Here is a 21,228-nt window from a genome sequence, read left to right as displayed (position 1 = left end):
TTATTAACAGAGGGAGAAAAATGCAAGTCTCAGTTCTTCCTTTCAGTCTCTATCAATCACACTGAATTGTGCTTACACGGAATGCCATCAATTACTGCGTGCGGTTTGACACATGCAACACCAATTCTGATTAGCCAACAATTCTCTGGAAATAACAGCATTGTAAAGAACAAAATGCTTGACATTTTTAATATTTAAGTCAAAGTTTACCACCAAACCCAACTGCCTTCAACCCACCTCCCCATCACTACATATGTGTCAAAAGCACCCACACACACAAAACGCTTCAAAATGAGTCACAAATTGCCAGCAAATGATTTCCTGCTCAGGGAGAATAACAGGGTCCCCAGTCTGCCTTTGATTCAGGCTCTTTTTTCATCCCCTCTTTGTTTACCCATGCTGTCAAGCAGCCGCTCTTCTGGAATCCCTATTGATAGCCGTCTGACAGGGGGGCTGGGTGGCAAAGTACCCCAGAGGGGGTAGTGCGGTGTGCAGTTTGTGGTCGTACACTGTATTCAAATCTATGCCATTTTATCTATGTCTTAATAAGTATTTTCTGTTGTTGTATGTGCCACCATGTTTTGTCTGAATAAGTGTGGCATCTCCAGAATATACCAGGGAGTTACCAGGTGCGTGTTTAGATCTGTCTGTCTGGGTTTGGTGTACGTGTGTTTGTGCGTAGGCATGTGTTTGTGTGTCTTGCGAGGTTGATGTGGCATCGAGGTCACTTCTGTCAAATCCAACGTCCGGGCCCATGCTGTGATGTGAAGGGCACTGTCAAGAGACAACCACGAGGCAGCACAGGTACAGCTGGCCTCAGTGCTCTTTTTCCTTTGTGGCAAACATACACACACACACATACACACATACATAGGCGGGGACAAAAACACAAACATGCTTCGTGTAAACTGACACATGGTGGAGGGAAAGCCCCCCAGAGAGAAAGCCCCAGGATTATTCAGTTTCCTCAAAACAAACGCTACCACCTACTTGTTGACTAACTGTTTTCTGGTGACTAGCTACGTGACGCTTTGTGGATCTGGGAGGATGGGAGCTCTGACATATTTGTGTCCTAACTGGGAGGATGGATGCCCATACAGAGGATGTTTAGAGCTGCACACTGAACTCTGGAAGGTTGAAAAACAACAATAACCTGTGGGTGGATAAGTCAGATACTGCAAGTTTGAACGGATGACCTTGTTAGAATACAGTTGTGTTTGCAAGACTTGAAAATCTGCCAAAACATATGTTGATAATGTAAAACCAATGTTACAGAAAAAATTGGTTTGTCTGCTGTCAGTCTGTGAGTGGAATAAACTCCTCTGCATTTCCACAGAAAAAAAATTATATAGACAAAGTTCAGTCAGCTTGTTTAAGTGTGTAAGAAGAAAGCATTAGCATTGTCATGGAGAGATGAATTCAGTAGAACGGAAGAGGAAGAGTGATCAGAAAAGCAGCCGGCGTGTAATACAGGTGCAGCAGAATACATAACGCAAGCTCATGTCCTCGTAGGTGCTAGTGTTGGTCCTGAAAGAACCTGAGAAACAGCATGTGGATGAGTCGTGTACTTCTAAGTTATGAACTTTTAGAAGTTTGCAATGAAAACATTTCTGTGATATGTGGTGATTAGTTAGTCAGTTCTCACATGAAAAAAACAACCTTGAACTTGACCCAGAAATGTGGCTGGCAAAGGGTTAACAGCAGAGGAACTTATGTATGTGTCTGTCTTTCAGACTGCTGTGGCGTGTGTCTACAAATCTATCTCTCCCTTCACATTTCTGTCAGTCTCTTTCTGTGGATGTTCTCAGGCTGTACCCCTCCAGTGTACACTGTGTCCACACTGCGGGAGAGCAGCTCTGAAACTTTAATGCTAATTGATCCCAGTGAAGAAGTGTGGACACAGGTGTGTTGCCGCAGGCCCTGGCTCTGACATGGATGCCAAGGGATTCTGGGTAACCAAAGGGACTTATAAGGCCAGAGCAAAAAGTGCCACTAGCCGGGGCACAAGTGACCCAGTTCTTTTCTAATCAGCACAGGTTTGATGTGCAATGTGTGTGTGTGTGTGTGGGGGGGTGCACGCACATATCAGGCAGAAAGAGCACAGAAACACAACTGGATGGTTCCTCCGGCCCAATTGCTGGTAAAATTCCTTTTTAGCGCCTGTGGTGAAAGGCGACACAAAGACACGATACACAATAATCTGTCTTTGCGTGCACAAGTATGAACCGTGTACTATATGTGTGTTGGTTTTTGAACAAGTGTGATAATTGTGAGCCTTTGAGCCCTGGGAAAACCCAGATCTAACTGAGACTCAAGCTGCTGTGTAACTCCCGGAAGTTTACAGATTGTGTTGGTGTGGACACACGGTTGCATGGATCTGCGTGTGTGTGTGTTGGTCTGGATAGAGAAGAGACTTAGCACTGCCAAGACGCAGGTGTGCGGATTAGGTGTGATCCCTTCTCATATTCTCAGTAGTATATCTTATTTGATGGCTTTTCTGCCATGTAAATCTTATCAAAAACTAGCTAACAATAGCACCGCGTTGACAGACGCCCAGGCATCTGGCGAGCCACCGCTCTGTTCAAACTGCTGCGAGCAACCTGTCTCCAGAAAGAGAGAAAAGAACTGGGAAGGAAACTCAAGGAGTTTGTGTATACTTGCGTGTTAGTGTTTGTGTTTTTGTGTGTGTGTGTGTGTGGGGGGAAAGGAGATGTGAGAGAGAAAGAAAGAGGTAGAGGGGGAGGAAAGTGCATGTTGATAGCCTCATAAATCATGAATAAGATAGTGCTGTATCTTAACCAGTGTTGAGCCAGGTGATGGCACGATGATGATCTGAATATGACTCTGCTTCTCGTATTTCAGCTTACTCCAATGACTTTGTTCCCTCACTTTGCTCATAGATAGAGAAAGATAGAAAGAAGGAGAGAGTGAGGGAGCGAGGAAAGAAATAACTTTGGCCGGTACAGGGCCCCATTAAAGTGTGATGAGTGGCCTCAGTGAGGGGCTCTGTGTACAGCACTTTATTCAGGAACAATCACTTATTTATAGGTGTTGGAATTGTGTTGTTTGCTTGTTTTATTGAAAACCTTGTGGGTAAAGTGGCGGCAGGCCGCCTGGCATGTGAGCGCCACATCTCTAGAGGGCATCCCTGCAGAAAAATCTTCCTCCTTGATGAATAAGTGAAGGGGACAGATACATTTTTCATTCACACAGAATTCATTGTCGCCTGAGATGTCTGGTCTGTTGGTGTGTGTAGTCAACCTGCAGGTGGTTTGAAAAAAAACTTTACCACGCTTAAACAATAGCACACATGCACAACACACACGTGTGTATAAGCACATCATTTATTCATGAAATCACATGTAAATGCAAGAACACACAATATTCTCCATTAAAGTTGTGGACTAGCGGAGCTCTGATAGACTATTATTGTCTGATGCTGTAAAGTAACATAGATAATAAGTATTAACTCAATACAATATGAATGCATGTGAGGTTATCAGTCTCTTAAGATTTTTCTCCATTTGAATTTTTTTAATCAAATACATTTCCTGTGAGAAGGACAATAACAAAAAAATCATCAGAAGAAACTGACAGGATCTTGATGGGTTTTTTTTTATAGATTATGGTGAATTTCAAAATTAAAATATACAAGAAGAGACGGTATGTCTTTATGTTCTGCGTCTACCACCTCTGTTCTGACTCTTGTACACAGAAACTCATGTTGACAATCACACGGGAGATGCACAAGCAAAAACATGAAGTTAGCAAAGTGTAGCCCATCACAGGAAGGGTTGTGGTGTTTTGTGTACATGAGGGAGCATCTCTCAGTATGAATGATTTATATTAAAAAAGAAAGTGAAAAGTCTTTCTGGAAGCACACCCATACTGCAACCCCCTCATGTGAACAGAAGGGAGCATCTTCACATGGCCAAATGGGTCTGATGGTGAGGGCATGGAGGAGAGAGCAAGTCTGCTCGCTTGCAAATCCTTCTATGATTTCCACCACCACTCTCACTGCGCGCTGGGACACATCAAAAAGGGAATTAATAAATAACACACAACACCATGTTTTATTTACAAGGGTAAGGCAGCAGTGGTGAGGGGTCCAAGAGAATCCTGAGATTGGATGGCGGCTTGGATTGTTGCTGGAAAAACTTGGAGCAGCTGTCGAACAGAGTTGCAGATTCTTTGAGGAAGTGTTTATTGAGCTGGGCCATCAATGATAATGACTTTGTAGAAACCTTTCTACGCTATATTTCTGACTTCTACATCTTAATCTGATGGAGTCACTGATTAAATAATGATCAGTGTGTGTGTGTGTGTGTGTGTGTGTGTGTGTGTGTGTGTGTGTGTGTGTGTGTGTGTGTGTGTGTGTGTGTGTGTGTGTGTGTGTGTGTGTGTTTGTGTGTTACAATACAGCATGTTAGTGAAAAGCAGACACAGAAATACTGGTTTATTAATGTGAAGTCCACAACAGTAACTCCCAGCTGTACTGCTATTTTTTTTTTTTACTTTATCACTTACATATTCATTCCTTCAGTTATTTGAAAACTCAGTCATCAACACCTACATGTGAATGTGTATATTATTATTATTTTACGATACATTACACAAGGGCCGCAACTAACAGTTATTTTTGTTATTGATGAATCTTTATTTTCATTACTCCACTATATCATTACATTGAAAATAGTTGTTTGCTGCTGAATTAATGCACAATGCATCAATGCTCTGAAGTGTTGACCATTATTCTTCAAAATCTTCTTCAACTTATCATTTCAATACTACAATATAGGACAATAGTAATAGGAAGAAGAATTTAGATGGATAGTATTTATATAGCGCTTTTCTGTTCTTACCACCAAAGCTCTTTGCACTACCTGTCGACGTTGACCCATTCACAAACACATTCATACACTGATGACAGAGGCTGCCATACAAGGTGCTACCTGCTCATCAGATTTCAATTAATTCAATCATTCACACACTAATGGCACAGCCTTCAGGGGGATTCAGACGGGAGGAGCTGGGGGTTGAACCGCCGACCTGCTCTATATCCTGAGCCACAGCTGCCCCCCTATCCTCATGTATTTGGATTGTACTGCAAACTCTTTGTCAAACAACCACCTCTGGATACTTATGTTCTTCACCTACTATGTGGTTTTGACAGAAATCCAACACTATTCCTAGAGATGGGGCTTTAGCTGTATTTTTGTCGAAAGTGAGGGAGCTGTACTGCTTTCTTAACATGGCACAAACAGATGTTTGTTTCCACAACCCCCTTCTTGGAGTGAATGCAGGATGTTTTTATAGCATTGCTTGTTTTATAAGTATTAATACTGTCAGGATGATGCTGAGATTCAACTTGTCAGGTATTATCTACACATAGCAGATGGATTAGTGTATGTGTGCGTGCAGGACTGTGAGTGTGTGCACACATGACTTTAGGTATGTCTCTGTGTAATTATGCGCATGTGCTGCCAAATTTATTTGTGTTTCTAAGAATGTGTGTCTGAGCATTATGCACCTGTGAGCGTGTGTGTTTGTGTGTCATCTTGAGCGCACTGAAGGTGTCATTGTGCAGCCTAGGCCCTGTAAGCTGTCAGACAGTGAGAGATGCTGCACCTCTAAAGGGCATGCTTTCTGGGCCTTTCCTGTCTATTATAAGCCCTGCAACACTCATCAAGGCTGTTGAAGTGCACCCTCATGTCCCTCAAGCAGCCACAGAGAAAAGCCACCTTTCTAACTAGGAGAGCCCTTGCCTCTAAACTTCACATACCCTTGTCTTCCATTTTGACATGATAAACGCAAGCAGCAGTAATGAGGCGTTCGGGTTGTCAGGGCATCCATTTTGTTTTTCTCAAATCTGAGTAGAAGCAAAGAATCCTACACTTTCACCATGAGACACCAAGACCCGATTCCCTCAGAGCTACAGCTCCTTGCAAGTACCAGAGGTTAACACCTTATGGCATCCTTACTTCACCCAGTGATTCACACTCACTAATTTAGACCCCCACCCGATCTGAAATCCTGCATGGGGGTAGGGATGTATAGGAAATGATACATTGCACACAAGGCTTTTTTGATGACACTCAGAAGTGATGACACAAAAGGTGGTGCTAGCACTACAGCTAAGATAGACTGTCAGCTAGCCAAAGATTGAGATGTGTCGCTATCTCGCCATCTGTAACAGTCATGCCTAGAGTCGTCAGAAGCAGATCACCTAGATATCAGCCACATCAAATCTCCAGTTTGCCAAGCAAATAGAATAAAACAATCTATCGATCTTTCCCCACCTCCCTGTGAATCAACACTATCCATCTGTGTTCATCAGACTATCTGGCTCTCTATCTTTTGTTGTCTGCAGGCAGGCAGTCTTTTCTTTTCTTCTCTTTTATTTTCCTCCTTCCTCCTCCCACATTTGTTTTGTGATCCATCAGCCTATTTACCTTATCATGCTGCCAAACCATCCATTTACGCTCCCATCTGTCTGTCAAACTATATCTTAGCTTCCATTTGTCTAACTATCTCTCTGTTTACTCGTTCACCTGTCAATCATGTGGCTTGCCTTGGCTGCCGCAGGTTCCAGCCGCACGTCTGGCTGATGTTGTCTCTGACCTCGTCAGATTGGAAGACCGTTAAAGTAATTAGATAAAGTAATTAGATTCCCATCACTTCATCCAAAGTTTTACACTGTATTAAATACAGCACAATGTCATTATAGTCATAGAATTATGTCAGTTCAGGGTTGACATGAGGCTCATTATATAAAGAGAGGCTTAAAATTCTATAAGTTTGACCTTTTTCGACACATGAAGTGTTTGAGTTTTGTCAACATTTGAAATAATAAAGTTTAAGCTGTATTTTCATACGATTCTACTGAACATTATCTGTGATCTAGTTATCTCCCTCCACAGAACTCAAACAGAAGCAGGTCACTGCTTTGGCTCAGTCCAGTTCAGATCAAGCCTCAATGGAGCAAGCCAGGCACTGATGTCCATGTAGTCAGGGGGTCTGGCCTCCCACAGTGCTCCAATCAGTCTTATAGGGTCAGTGGCTGGCCCCCCTAGGCACCAGAGTGCCTTGGCCTGATGGATTACTCTCTCTCCTGGCTCAGGCCTGTGAAACACAGGTCTCTGCTACAGGCCCCATCTGTGCTCTCCATGGTTCCTGCATGCCTTGTGGTCAAAGTCTCAGGCTGCTGGTGAAGCCCCAAATCAAAGCTTCAGTCTAGAGGTGCCTTGCGAGCCAAATGGTGGCGGTGCATGCCATATATATGTCCTGGGTTTGATTCCAGCAACGGGACCCTTGTTGCATGTTTTTGGTCTCAATTGAATATTTTTCTTTTTCTGTCCGTTGGTCGGACTAAGCAAAATATTTGTTGTTTCATTTAATTGTAGGATATCATCTAATAATATCTGATATTTATTAGACCAAACAGTTAATCTATTTATCTAGAAAATAATCAAAAGCTTCATTGATTTTGAAAATAATGTTCTTCATGTTTAAATGTAGTGGGAATGCTCCTATTCCCTGCTCAGCAAATAATGTACCACACATCCTAATACCACTAGGCTTCTAAGCTACACTGTATACTTGAGTGTTGTTCCAAAGTAAGGAGATAATGTCAAAGTGAAAAGTAAACTTAAACAACATGCAAACAGGTGGGCTGTGTTTGGCAGTTTCATGAATTTACTGTCAAGGATATTTGTTTCTTTCCATGGTTATACTTAGGTTGAAGCCTGCCTCCTGAAACTTGAATGCTGAAAGGACAATCATGAATGGGAGTTTTGCCTCAGGCACTGATCGATAGCAAAAGTGTTTTCATATAACTGTTCATTTGGTCTGTGTGTGCCTCCGCTTCATCCCAGAATGCTAAGAGGTATTGTTCCGTGACGCAGGAATCAAGTCCAGCAGAGATATTTTGAAGGAGATTTCTGAACCTGAGGGCCCCAATGAGGAATGTGTGCTACAGTAGTCTGTCAAGCTTGTTGTTTTCAATCAAAAATCTAACAAATGTTAGCCCAGCTTCAAAGAGAAAGATGGATTTTTTTAGATTACTACACACATAGATTTACACAGAGCTACAAAAGCATATAGTGCACACAGGTTTTACCTGCACACGCAAAATCTCTTTTTATCTCTCCTGCTGTTTTGTCCTTGGTAGACCTGTCAAAGCTAACCCACTGAGAAGATAAACTAGTACTTTTTCTTCACTCGCATTTGTATATGAACATGCAGTGATTTCCTGCTCTCCTGAAACTGAACATTTTCTGCCAAGAGGTAGTAAGTATGTCTGACAATAAAAGCACTTTGAGGACAGATGGGGCTAGTTGCGAAACGGAGGGAAAGGCAGCAAGAAAATCTGCCCTGATGCCATTTTTTGAGTCACTGTAAACAGCCCAGTTTTTGTCAAAGACAATTTGGAACTAAAATGGAATCTAGGGATAGAGAGTTGTTAGAGGCTGTTTGCGGGGCATCAGTGTTGGAGTTGAATGGCTGAATTTACTTTCTGGGTCAGTCACCAGTATCGCCAGAGATGCACATCGCAGTACCCAGTGAGATAGAGTGGTGATAGAAGCATTTAAAGATTAAACACACCCCTGCGCTGTCAAAACCGATTGCATGTGTTATGATCTCCCTGCTCTCTGCGAACCTCTCCTCATTACCGTTTATCTCAACAGACTGTCAGTTAAACACACTTGCCTCCAAATGCTGTATACAAACTGTCAAGCAAGATGGTGAACTTGTATACATGCATGCCTAATCTGAATTCTTCAAGATTTAGTGTCCATTTCAAGTTAAAGTGTGTTGTCAGTGTTTAGATTGCTTTCTGTGCTTCCTGGGTCTTTAGAAATCACAAGTGGTCTGCTTTTTGTAGTTAACGTTGGAGGTAATGTCAGCAATAAGGAGGATTAAAATGATACAAGTAGGGGAGGGCAAGAGAAAGAAATGTGAGGCAGACAGTGTGGCGCAGAAGGGAGTGAGAAAACACAGAGTGGGAGAATTATCCAGGCCTGTCTTAGGCATTTCCTTCTGTCATGCCATTCTGATCGCCTCTGCCTGCTATGGCATGCTGAGAAAACACACCAAAACACATCAAGCAAAGGATTGCAGCCCCCACACACTCAGATCCTCTGGCATTTTTACACTCCCCTTATTTAGATGATACTTACTAAAAAACAAACTAAAACACACTGGTTACAGGTAAATATACTGTTAAACTTGGGAGGAAAGTCAGAGAGAATAGTAGTAGTAGTAGTTCTCTTGAATACCTATGTTGAATACACTTCCTGTAAGTCGCTTTGGATAAAAGCGTCTGCTAAATGACTGTAATGTAATGTAATGTAATAGTTTCTCCATAAAACACCATGGTTTGTGTTGTTGTGCAGCCATAAGGCACGTTGGGTTTTGACAATGAGGATCACAGATGCGTCCTTGTATTCAAAGAGAGGTTGGCTAGCAAAGAATATCCATAAGCCACGTATAGTCGTCTTTGAAATTTACATGTTTATTACCCAGGGAATTTGTGAAAGTCATTCTAGGACATATAGGAAATCGATCAGTGAAAATGTTGGTGTGGCAGAATAAGAGAAACTGGATATATCAATATAGTAAATTAGATAAAAACATAAGAATAAAAGTCAACTCTCTCCATACTGAAACCCATTAGTTGAAACACAGAATAGCTTTTTGTATATCTTTTTTGTAAGTCAATGTGAAGAAAATTGTAGTATATGTATGCCTGCACCTTTCTTGTGAGTGGAATTGCAAGGCATTGATAAATCAAAGTTATACTTATGAAACATTTTTGTTAGTAGCAATATTTCAATAATTTCCCCATTACAGTGTTTATTTTTAACATGTTTAAACAGGTGAAATTTGTATTTAATCACTATTTCATTAATTACAAGCATTTCTAATTTGTCATACGTTTTTTGGGGGGGTTTTTTACTTACCAAGAGAAACTCTTACGCAAAATAATCTTTTTTCTCTTCCCTTTTTTTGTTACCAGAAGTTAGATATTAACTGTAAATTACGGTGTCTTCTTGCAGCAGGATAATAAACAACTTTTGGATGCTTGGTGACGTGAAATCTGAGTGAAAGTTGGTTCAAATCAATCTGCTCTTTTTTGAGAACATAGATATTTTTCCCCCAAAAAAAATAACCTATACACTGCAATAGCTGATAGAAAGCGTGTTTGACTTTTAATCCTTTAATCCTCCACTATGCATTGGTTTGTATACATTTCAACTGCGTGTTATAAATCAATGAGTGACTTAACATCAGATAGAAAAGGGTCCCCGACATTCTTTCTTCTTTAACACACCGTACCCATCATCCTCCCACTCCCCTCTTTTTTTCCAGCTCCATCTCCATGACTAAAATCACCTTTTCTTCTTTTTTCACCTCCCCTCCCCCTTCTTTGGGGTGATTACTCTTACCAGTGAACAGGGGGCTGTGTTTGCCACGACTGTAGTTTTGCGATACCCAGCCCATAACTTTCAGTTGGAAGAAATAGCTTCTCTCCCTCTGCATCCCATTTATACACCGTATCTTGTTTCTGTGTAGGGAGTTCCATTACTCTGTAGCTTGGAGGCTGGCAGAGGGGAAGGGGGAAGGGAGGTGCAGAAGATGAAAAGATGTGATAGAAGGGTTGCGGCTGTTGCTGTTGCTGTTGCTAATGCTGCAGACGCTCTCCCCTTCGACAGAGAAGCAAACACAACGTGTTGATGTGCAGCAAGCAGAGATTTAATCACCTTTATTATGTTCTATGTTATCAAAAATATGAAGTGCAGAGTGACTCTGAGAGTGAATTAGGCAAAGGCGGTGACATGTCAGAGAAATAATGTCGTTGCTCACTTGTTTAGCACAAAATACAGCGAATGCATGATTTGCAAAGCTAATTCTAAAATAGATGGAGCTCCGGTCATGCCTTATGATACATCATGGTTGCCTTCTGCAGCTATTTACACACATGAGAGGTGATTATGTGAGCCTGACCTTGTTATTGTGGCCTTGATGAATGTGAGTACCATGTTTAGCTGTTGGCCCAGGGTCTGATGCTACCCAGATGATATTTAACTAACATAGCATAATCCCTCCAGAAGTCTTCCTGTTTATACCGGCCACTGAGAGGCATTTCCTCAAAGTATCCCATGCTGAAAGCGTTTGATAGATGACTGGCAGCTTTTCCTTCTTTTGCGGATCATAGAGCCTTATCATGATGTAATTCCGTGTAATTAGCCAAAGATGACAGTAACACAAAAGACATTATGGTATTTAATCTCTTTTGGAGAATCCACTAGGGAAATTGCGGCTCAATCATAACATGACATGACATCTCACTAGAGGCCCTCCAAACAGTCAGGAGAGGGTTGGAGTTAACTGGCTTAAGGCCTCTGCATTAGCTGTTAAGTAATCTTGGCATCCTTCCCTCCTCCTATTACATTTTGTCTTATTCAGAGCCTCTCCCTTGTGGCAGAGATCATCATGATATACATGCAAGGATATGCTTGTGCGTGTTAGAGTTAGAGTGTACGTTTGTGTGTGTGTGTGTGTCTGTGAGTGACAGAGAGTTCCTCAAAGCAATGGATAGGGCTTTTCTGTGTACCACTTAAACACTTAAGCAACAGTGTATTTCCTTTTGTGTGTGTGTTTGTGAGGGAGACCGTGATAGTGTGTATGTGAGTGTCAGGGACTTCCCCCTCCAGATCCCCACCCTTATGGAAATCCTTGGTGCATTTAGTAACATTTTGAGAAAGGGTGCCAGCATTTAATTAAGCTCTGGTATGCCAACATCTCCCTGCTGTAACATGGAATACCTGCTCTTCTTTTGTCAATTTCTTCTCCCGTTCTTGTGCTCCTCTCTCTGCGTCACACCTACTGTAACTCGGAAAGATGGTGCTGCTGGGAGAACCAGGTAAAGAAGCCATCACAACCAATGCGAGTAGAGCAATCAGTGCTGCAAATAACCGTAGAGTTTGTCTTCTGTGTGGATCTCTCCTCCTATCCCCAAGTCTCACGTTGTTCCCTTCCCTTGTCTGTATATGTGTGCTTGAAGCGTTCAATTCAGTAGAGGCTAGTAGTAATGTTTCTCCCCACAGTAGAAATGGCTGCTGTTTGTTCAATTGTTGTGATAGATTGATGTGGGGTTGGAAAATATGGGCTTTTATGCACCTGAAGATAGGAACAGAAAAAGTATTTCTGAAAAGCCAATAGCTCTCCGCTCAAGGATCCTGTGATGGAAGATGTATTTTGCTGGAAGTTTTTTTCCCGGTTTTTTGACGACTTTGTCGAAAGCTTTCCCATGTATTTAGGCGACCCCCAAAAGGACACTTTTCATTCGTTGTTCCACAAAAAACGGCCTGCTTTACATGTTTATAGGGTTTACACACAAGTGGTCACACTTATGGTCTGCATTGTTTTCAGTTTAAAGCACACACATTGCTGCCTTTTCAAATGACAACTACAACTGGGTGCTCTTGTTTAGTGCACACTTCTCATACACGTATCAATACACCTCTACTTTGAATCAACACCAAGGTTGACTCTGAGTATGCTGTATTGTTGTAGAGAGCTGATGGCAAGACTTAGGCTGCTTATGGTTTACTGTAATGAAATCACTTGCCACAAACTAAAGAGTGTTCAATAAAAATGTACAGTTTTGAAAAATGGATTTAACGATGGGTTTTCTGTATATAATGTGTGTATATCTTGCTGTGCTTCACTGGGAAAATATTACTACTGCAGTCTGTATTCAAACCCCAGTTAGTTATCATTTTTTATAGGTCTGTTTGTGGATTGTTCCAGCCTTTTCTTTCCTCCGTCTCGCTGTCTTTTCCCATCCTATTTACAGCTAGATGTAGCCTAAGATCACCCTGCGTCTATATTCGCCCAGCTGTTTTTCATGCTCCCCTGAAAGACTGAGGGTTAAAGGGGACTGCTTACTCAAAAATTAGGTTGCAGAAATTGGGCTTCCAAATGATTGGCAGGGATGGATAGTGTGTGATCTACTTTTTTTTTTCAATTCTGTCCTTGTTCTTTTTTGTGTACTAGTTTTGAAAGGAGGAAGGTTGTTTAAGTCCTGTTTACAGTCTGTAAACAGGACAACCTGTGAATGTAAAAAAGTAGTGCATGGATAGATAGTGATGATGTTTTTGGACACGCTGCCAGACCATGTTAGCTCTAACAATCACCTGAATAATAACATATGTTAAACCAAAAGAAGCGAATAATACAGAACCTTCCATCTGTTTTTTTTTTTAACATCTCTATCTGTCCTCCTCTCGCTCTTTCTATTCCGGCCTTCCCTCTTTCTCCCTCTCTCCTCCTGTGCACCATCTGCATGATGCTTTGTATCCAATCTGAAGGAGGGCTTTCTGTACTACACTATGTTGGTGGGAGTCCTAGTGTGTGTGTGTGTGTCCGCACAGGTTTGTGTATATGTTCCTAGCCATCACAGTCACTCTCAGCTCATTACCTGACATGATGGATGGAGCGAAAGCCATTAAACAACGCCCAGGCCCGGGACGCCTGGCACCCTACAGCTGGCACTGAGTAATGGGCATACTGGTGGTGGCGGCATGCTTGGAAACACCAGGCAGTCCTGTGTGGGTGTGCCTGCAGTCATCTCCATGGCTATGCTTCCTGGTTCTGTCCAGCCCCACCTGCCACCTGGCTGCCCAGCGGATGCCATGGGCATTTCTGGGCAGACATGGTTGGATAGCATGGGAAGCAGTGTTTGTATGACTCTGTCATAGAACTGGCAACTGAGAATAACCCCAAAGTTCTTCCTGACCACAAACCTCCACTGCCACTAATCAAGCACAAGCGTATAACACCAACAAGTCGTGGAGTCCTTGTGTGCTCCTTGTGGAGTGGAGGAGCTCTTGAGTGGAAGCTAAGATCAGGAGCTGTATGGAGTTACTGTGCTTTCAGACAAAAGCACCTCATCTCCATTAGTGTATTATGTTACTCCGTCCTCACCTGCTGCTCAGCTCTCAGACATCTCACATTTTCCTATCTCCTCCTCCATCTCTTTTGTCTGCCCCCTTTAGGTTCTCTATACATTCTTTCATTTAGTTGAGCTCCTGCTTGCCTGTATGGATCAGTGTAACAGCACCCTTTTTTAGTTTTCTCATTCTCACTGTCTCAGTCTCACTGATTCTCTGTTGTTTCTATTTTTTTTCTGAACAGACAACCGCCGCGCTGTCCTGGAAAGGTCTCGTTCACGCCACAACGCAAATCACCAAGCTCGATGATCGCCCACGCCTACCACAAGACGCTAGATAAGTGCCAAAGAGGCCTGCGAGGTGGAGACCTGGATGACATCTGAAGGAGGGACAGAACACCCGCCACTGTAGCGCGCACTCACGCATACACACACAGCAACAAGTATGGAACAAAAAAAATGAAAGAATCCACATACACCGGACGCATCTACAAAACATCAAAAGCAGACTTTTTTTTCATGCTGTTCATCTGATGCCTTACATATTTATTCAACACATTCACTCTTAATGTTCATGTCCTCTCCAGATGGTTTTGGTTTATCAAAACAAAACAATATATTTTTTAAGGCTGCTGCTGTTTTTAAAGAAAGGTTTGCTTTGCTTGGAAATCCATTCCGATTCCTGCAAGTCTAAGCTTCTTCTAATCCTTTTTTTAATCAAAATACTACAGTTCATATACAGATTTGACATGAAACATCAATAAACATTCTGCCAAGAAGGACTGCACCATAGTGTACGCTTATCGTCCTGAAAAATATACCACACACAGAACATTAAGCAACGGGGCAGAGGGTCGGCGGTCCTTTAAAAGAACGATGATGCAGAAGTTTTCTTCAACAAGTCTCTGAACTCTTCACAGAGGAGGGAGTGGTTACTTAAAATGTTTTATATTTTCTGTCAATTCTTCCTTCAACCAACTTCAAGACAATGTTACTAGCAAATGAACAGATAATAATTTCATTTCATTACATATTTCACATAAGCCACAAGAGCTTGCTCGCCTGCGCCAATATTTCAGAGCATGTGACTCATGGATCTTGAAACTGTAATCTCCATTTAGACAGGATGCGTTTTATTTTTAGTTGTGTAATATCTGTCCAATGCCTCCAGGTGCTGATCTTTGTCCCAAGGTCGCTTTTGCTGTTAACATGAGAGACTGACACATTTATAAATGCATATAACTGCCGCGAGGATCTAACACAACCCCTTGACATTTCCTGCAGTGACCGAGGTTTTCAGGGCTTCGATACATGGGTACATTTTGTAGATCAAAATATGAAATGTTTTTAGGCTTAAATGAACCACACGACGTATTTTATTCATACTGATGAAAATTTTACACCTGGTGCTTGTTGTTCTTGTACAAAATAGTTAACATAAACTTTGCTGTAAGCTTTGCTACTCTGTAAGGACCCACTGTCACACAGTTTCTTTACGTGAAATATTTATTCATATATTCATGCCTAGAGCGACCCTGTCCCCTCACTGCCCTAAACTGTAAGCAGATGCTACTAAAAACAACCACTGAATCCACATGGAGAGTGGGCACGACCCAAATATTCGACTAAGGGGCAAGAGAAGACAAGATGATGCTTGTCTTAGCAAGTGAGTCTCCCAAGCCCTCCAATTCCCCAGCACTAATAGCATAAGTGACCCTTTTTTCCATAACACAAGATACTTTAATACCATAACTCTGCTTTAGGCTTTGTGTCTCTGTATGTTTGTGTGTGAGTGCGCTATGCCAGCTCAGTAATCGGACAGGAACCCAGGCAAAATAGGAAGTGCTTGACTCCTTGCCTGAATAGATGGAGACTTTTCATTTCAACAATCTGCGAGTGCTGCTTGTGATGTGTCTGTTTCATGATGCTTCCTCTCCCAGCCTGCATGCTTCTAAAAACGCAATTTTACACATCATCTCGGCTCAAGGTGCATCCACAATGCTTCGAGAAGTCTGCGTTTTTAAGAAGACAATAGTTCTCCTGCTGTTTAATGGGTTCGAGCAGTTACACAGAGAAAACATAGAGAATGAGGTTTCCGCATAAGAGATTGTGCGTGGATTGGAGTTTAAAGGGTGTGTTGAATACAGCAGGGATAGAGATGTGCCATGAAAGGCACTGATTTCATTTTTGTAATTGCAAACCACCCTCTGTCCTCAACACCACCACACCTGTACAACTTAGTAAAGTATTGGATATCTGTTCTCCCTCAACACCAATGAGACAAAGGCGTGACGTTTGGTGTTTTTAACCTTGTGATCGGATACTGTATATGCCAAAACAACCAGTAGTTTGTTGTTTTCAAATTGACTCGAAATCTTTTATTGATTAATAAATCAATTTAAAAAAAAATTCACATGTGCCAACCTTTTGGGAGTGGGTGGATACACAGTTCCCACTGTACAATGACGGAAAATTCCTTTTTATTATTATTATTATTATTTTGTTTTGTATATCAAAGGGAGGTACAATTATTTTTTTTGTCAAAGTCTTGGAAAAATTGTACAGAAATACAAAAAATGTCTTTTTAATTTCATTCAAATAGATCCAATTTGGAACTGCAATTCAGAGGAGGCCATTTAGATGTGGTAACAAAATGATAGACATGTAGTATTTTTTTTCTAAAATAAAACACTCAAACTCTTTTGTAAGACGTAACTTATTTGCAATTAAGAAAAAAAAAATCTATTGTCATGATGCCATTGTAGAACATAATGTGCAAAGAGCGAAGGTGTCAAAAATTGTAGAAGTTCAGATCATGCATCTTTCTTGCAACAGTGATTACTTTGAACAAACAATGCAATGCAACATTGAATAGGAAAAGTGCATCATACAGTTAAAATCATTTTTTCTCAATAAAAGCAGCTTTAGTGCAGGCAACTTAAGATCATGCAAGAAACTTCTACAATGACAACACTGTCATCATCCCTGTAAGTGATTGTTGTACCCCCCAAACCTACTCCATTTCATCTTTTAGGATAATCAGTAAGAATTCTGTGTTTATGTAGAAAATAGCAGGAGTGTTTCATGTCAAAGAACCTGAATTTATTCCATCATTTTAGTGTAAAAAAAACTGCCTCTAGACAGGCCGATCATCCCATTGTATTTTTAGCTTGTGACTAACAAACCTGATCTGGTGATATGACTTGTGCCCATGGTAATTGTAAAATTGAGGAGGCAGGGGTATGAAAGATTTATCAAAAAACTGTATACAATGTCATTTTGGTGGTGATTGGTGGCAAGCGATTTAATTAAGAGAAAAGTTTGCAGTCTAACTTACAGTCAATGACTGTGTACTTTACCTCACAAGATATTCTGCTCAGGCAGAGGAAGAGTTGTTTGAGATGTTTGAATACAACATTGCTACTAACAGAGTGAAATATTTGCAAAGTATTTCTTTTGGTAAATAGATCCAGCTGCCACATATCCAGTTCTTTCCTACGTTGTGAGTGCTTACTATTGATTTGTGGAAGACCCATGCGGCTGAACCAACAAACAACGCTCATAACTGTTGACAAACCCTTTCCAACCATGATGTGTAAGCTGCCATATCCCTGCCTACCCTCCTAGTTGTCATTGAGTATGTTTTATTGTCTTAAGAAACATTTATATTTGTAACATTTTAAGTTTATTTGTATCCTTGAGACCATGAATAAAAAACATAATGGTTATGCACATTGTCCTACCATAGAATATGTAATGGAATATGATACTAAATAATAACCACTTTGTTATATAAACTGATTTCTGAAAGATTCTTTGTCTTTTTGTCTTCCATTTATTTACTTGTGTATTGAAGTATTTAAATGGTTTTTTTTTTTTTTTTTAAATCAACCCTTGTTTGTTTTACTTTTAAGTCTCCACCTTTTGTTTTTTCTGGTGTAAAATTGCATCCTCAGTTTACTTTGTGGCAGGGCAGAAGATACCTGCCCCATGCTGATTTATGGACAGGGATTACAGAGAGCTCTAGGTGTCAGTGCACGATGAATCGGACGGAGCTCCTCCCCATAGCAGCAACATATTTGGACCTTGGTGCCCCCACTGCTTTATCTTCCACAGTGTCAAAAGCAAAGTGATAATGCTGTCATGTCCAACGGCAGCTTACGGAAATGACTACAGAGTAAGAAAATACATATCCAGAGAAATTGCCCTTTTTAATCATTTTTCGAACCTTAAATTTCTCTTGTCACTACAAATTTCCTCTGCACATGTTGGAGGACAAGGAGAGAAAGCATTGAAATTCAATAATTTGTTTATCATTTGATACTGACAGATTTAATGCGATAACCAGGGAAACATTTTCCGTGGAGTTCATCTCTTGTACACAGTCAGAAAAACAAACATTGTGCCTGATTCTTTTATAGGCAATCCCACTTTATAATTGATAATAAAATGTGAGACCATATTTTATTTTAGTTCAGCAAATGTGGGAAAATTGGACACACTGTGTATGTGTGTGCGTGCTTCACTGTGTGAGGTGAAGTGACTCTCCTGTTTTCCACACCCATGTGTTCCTCCCTGTCTGGCTGCCTGAGTCCCAGGAGTGAGTGTCAAATGGCAGGGCAGAGCTGTTCCTGTCTAAGCCCCTTAGTGTTACACTCCCCCACTCCCCCCACCCCTCAAACTTGCTCAAATCCAATACCATGTTCTCCCTGCATGTGCCATGTCCTGCTTCTTTGCTGCAGCATGACATCATAAAATAAAGGCTGACATGGGGAACTAACCCTGTGGCCACGAGGGCCTCTCTCACTTTCTTCCTGCACACACACACACACACACACACACACACACACACACACACACACACACACACACACACACACACACACACACACACACACACACACACACACACATACACACACACACACACACATAGCTTCATTCGGTGAATCTTGGGACTTCTCTGAGTTCCTCCTCCCAGTGTGCAGCCAGACAGATGGAGATTCATCTCTCAACAAGCTGTGATCTGTGTTTAGAGATGTGTGCTGCAGAACACAACTCTAATTAGGTTTATTGTTGATCTTGGGAGGTTAATTTGTACTTGGCTGCAAGTAAACATGCTGAAAGAGGCCAACCTAGTTCCTTACAAGGCACCAGCATTGCATTTATGGAGAAGGGTGGCTTTTTTATCTTCTTGACTTTACAGGTGATCCAGAAAGATTAAACCCCCCATGCTATATTTTCTGGTCTGCTATAATTGTGCTCTGTACTGAGGGTGAGCGATCTGTCTTGGTTGGGAAGGTAGAACTAGGACCGAGATACGGAATGTGTGTTCGGCTAATGAGCTACAGTTGTGTGTATGTGGCAGGTTTTACTTATTTGTATATTTGATCCTGTTTTTTTTATTTTATAACCTCCAGGTAAGTAGCCTTGTCAGAGTCTGAGAGATGAGCCAGGCCCACACAAGTTCTCATTTCTTTCCCCACCCTCTTTTTTCACACTATACACAGATGTGTTTCTAATGCGCCTGGTGACAGATCAGTTGTCAGCAGGCAAACAACATAATTATGTTTCATTTTGCGTTTCAACCTACTTGACAATACGCAAACATTATGGAGATCAGACAAAGCCGACAGTAACAGTTCCCTCCTTATCTGAGCTAATTCTGTCTGAGGAGGAATCTTATTCAAGCTGCACATTTTACTTGAACATGAGAGTTTGATAAATGTACGCATATGTGTGTTTAGGGTAAATGGGTGTTTGATAAATTTGTATGGGTGAGAATTTTCTTGTCTAATGTGCTGCAGGTGTGTGTGCCATAAATAGTTCTGTATTAAAGTGTGTCAAATAAGCTGACCATCTACTGCAATGCAGCACCAGTTGTCACAGGGTATTGATGATGAGACGCAGGTATGAGCCGGGACAGGCTAGTAGATGCATTTTTTATGATTTCTTTTATGAGGTACTTTTTTTTAGATTTTAAAGTCATATTATCCTATGAGATGTTTAAGACATAGTATAATGTGAACCTTTTACTACAACACTAAGACTTTTTTAGAGCATACTATACTATGACATTTTGATTACATACTACATTATCACATAATATACAGTGGCTTTCACTTAACATACTTCTACAATGTATACTTCTACAACTTTTATATGGTCTACTATACTAAGACTTTTTATGACATTCTATAAACATGACATTTTGATAAAATACTACACAATTACTTTTTTATGACACACCATACCATGACTTTATAATGATGTATTATGCTATGACTTTTTATAACTTTTTTATTACATACCATACTAGGACGTTTTATGATAATTTTATGACATAGTATACAATGACATTTTTTGAAATACTAAACAATGACTTTTTAAAGTAATACAATACCATGACTTTTTTCATAGCATACTATTCAATGACTTTTTATAACATATTTTGACTACGACATACAGTGTATTACTTTTTCTGGTCATTTTTCTTTACTTATTTTACCCACACTTTTTAAGGGCATACTATGCTAATACTTTTTCATGACCTTTTCTTACACATTATGCAATAACAATTACATGTTATTGAATTACAAACTATACTTTTACTTTTTTATGACGTATAAGGAATTTTTACATTACATACAATACCATTACGATTTCATGATTTTTTTATATGACTTGTTATACTAGGACTTTGTATGAGTTGATTTCTGTTAAACCACACTCTGCCATATTTGTTTATAGCACACAATATCATGACTTTTAAATGAGAGACTTGACTAGGACATACTATACCATGCCATTTTTAATAGAATACCTTCTTTTTTTACCTTTTTTTCAGCATTCTATACCATGGCTTTATTTCAACATACTATTGTATGGCTTTAATATGATGATATTACTTTTTTTCTGGACATTCTAAACTTTTTCTTTGTTTAAGGCTTTTTCGACCTACCATGCTTTAAATGGCTTTATTTGAAATACTATAATATGACTTTTTCATGAAATGCTACATGATACAATTTGAATTACTTTTCTTTACCTGCTATAGTATGTTTTTATGACCTTTTGGACATACTTTGAACATATTATACTATGTATAAGAATTTTGACATAAAATACTAAATTATACTATACTTTTTTAACACTTACCATACTATGACTTTTTTCAACATACTATACTATGACTTTTTTGACAGGCTATACTATGACTTTTTTCGACAGGCTAAACTATGACTTTTTTCGACATACTGTACAGTGACTTT

General features: G+C 40.5%; 1 protein-coding gene across 2 annotated transcripts in view; it reads left to right on the top strand.

Moving 5' to 3' along the window:
- The window catches only part of diaph2 (diaphanous-related formin 2), a 354,189-nt gene extending 336,419 nt beyond the window's left edge, over positions 1-17,770 (top strand). For both annotated transcript variants that reach the window (XM_054597377.1, XM_054597376.1), the window contains one exon: positions 14,203-17,770. In XM_054597377.1, coding sequence (XP_054453352.1) covers positions 14,203-14,267 — 65 coding nt within the window. In that variant the 3' untranslated portion in view covers positions 14,268-17,770. The remainder of the gene's footprint in view (positions 1-14,202) is intronic.
- The last annotated feature ends 3,458 nt before the right edge of the window (positions 17,771-21,228 follow it).

Source organism: Anoplopoma fimbria, chromosome 4, assembly GCF_027596085.1.
Source record: "Anoplopoma fimbria isolate UVic2021 breed Golden Eagle Sablefish chromosome 4, Afim_UVic_2022, whole genome shotgun sequence".
Classification (NCBI taxonomy): domain Eukaryota; kingdom Metazoa; phylum Chordata; class Actinopteri; order Perciformes; family Anoplopomatidae; genus Anoplopoma; species Anoplopoma fimbria.
Note: the sequence above shows the minus strand (reverse complement) of the source record. Positions and strands in the feature narration are given on the sequence as shown.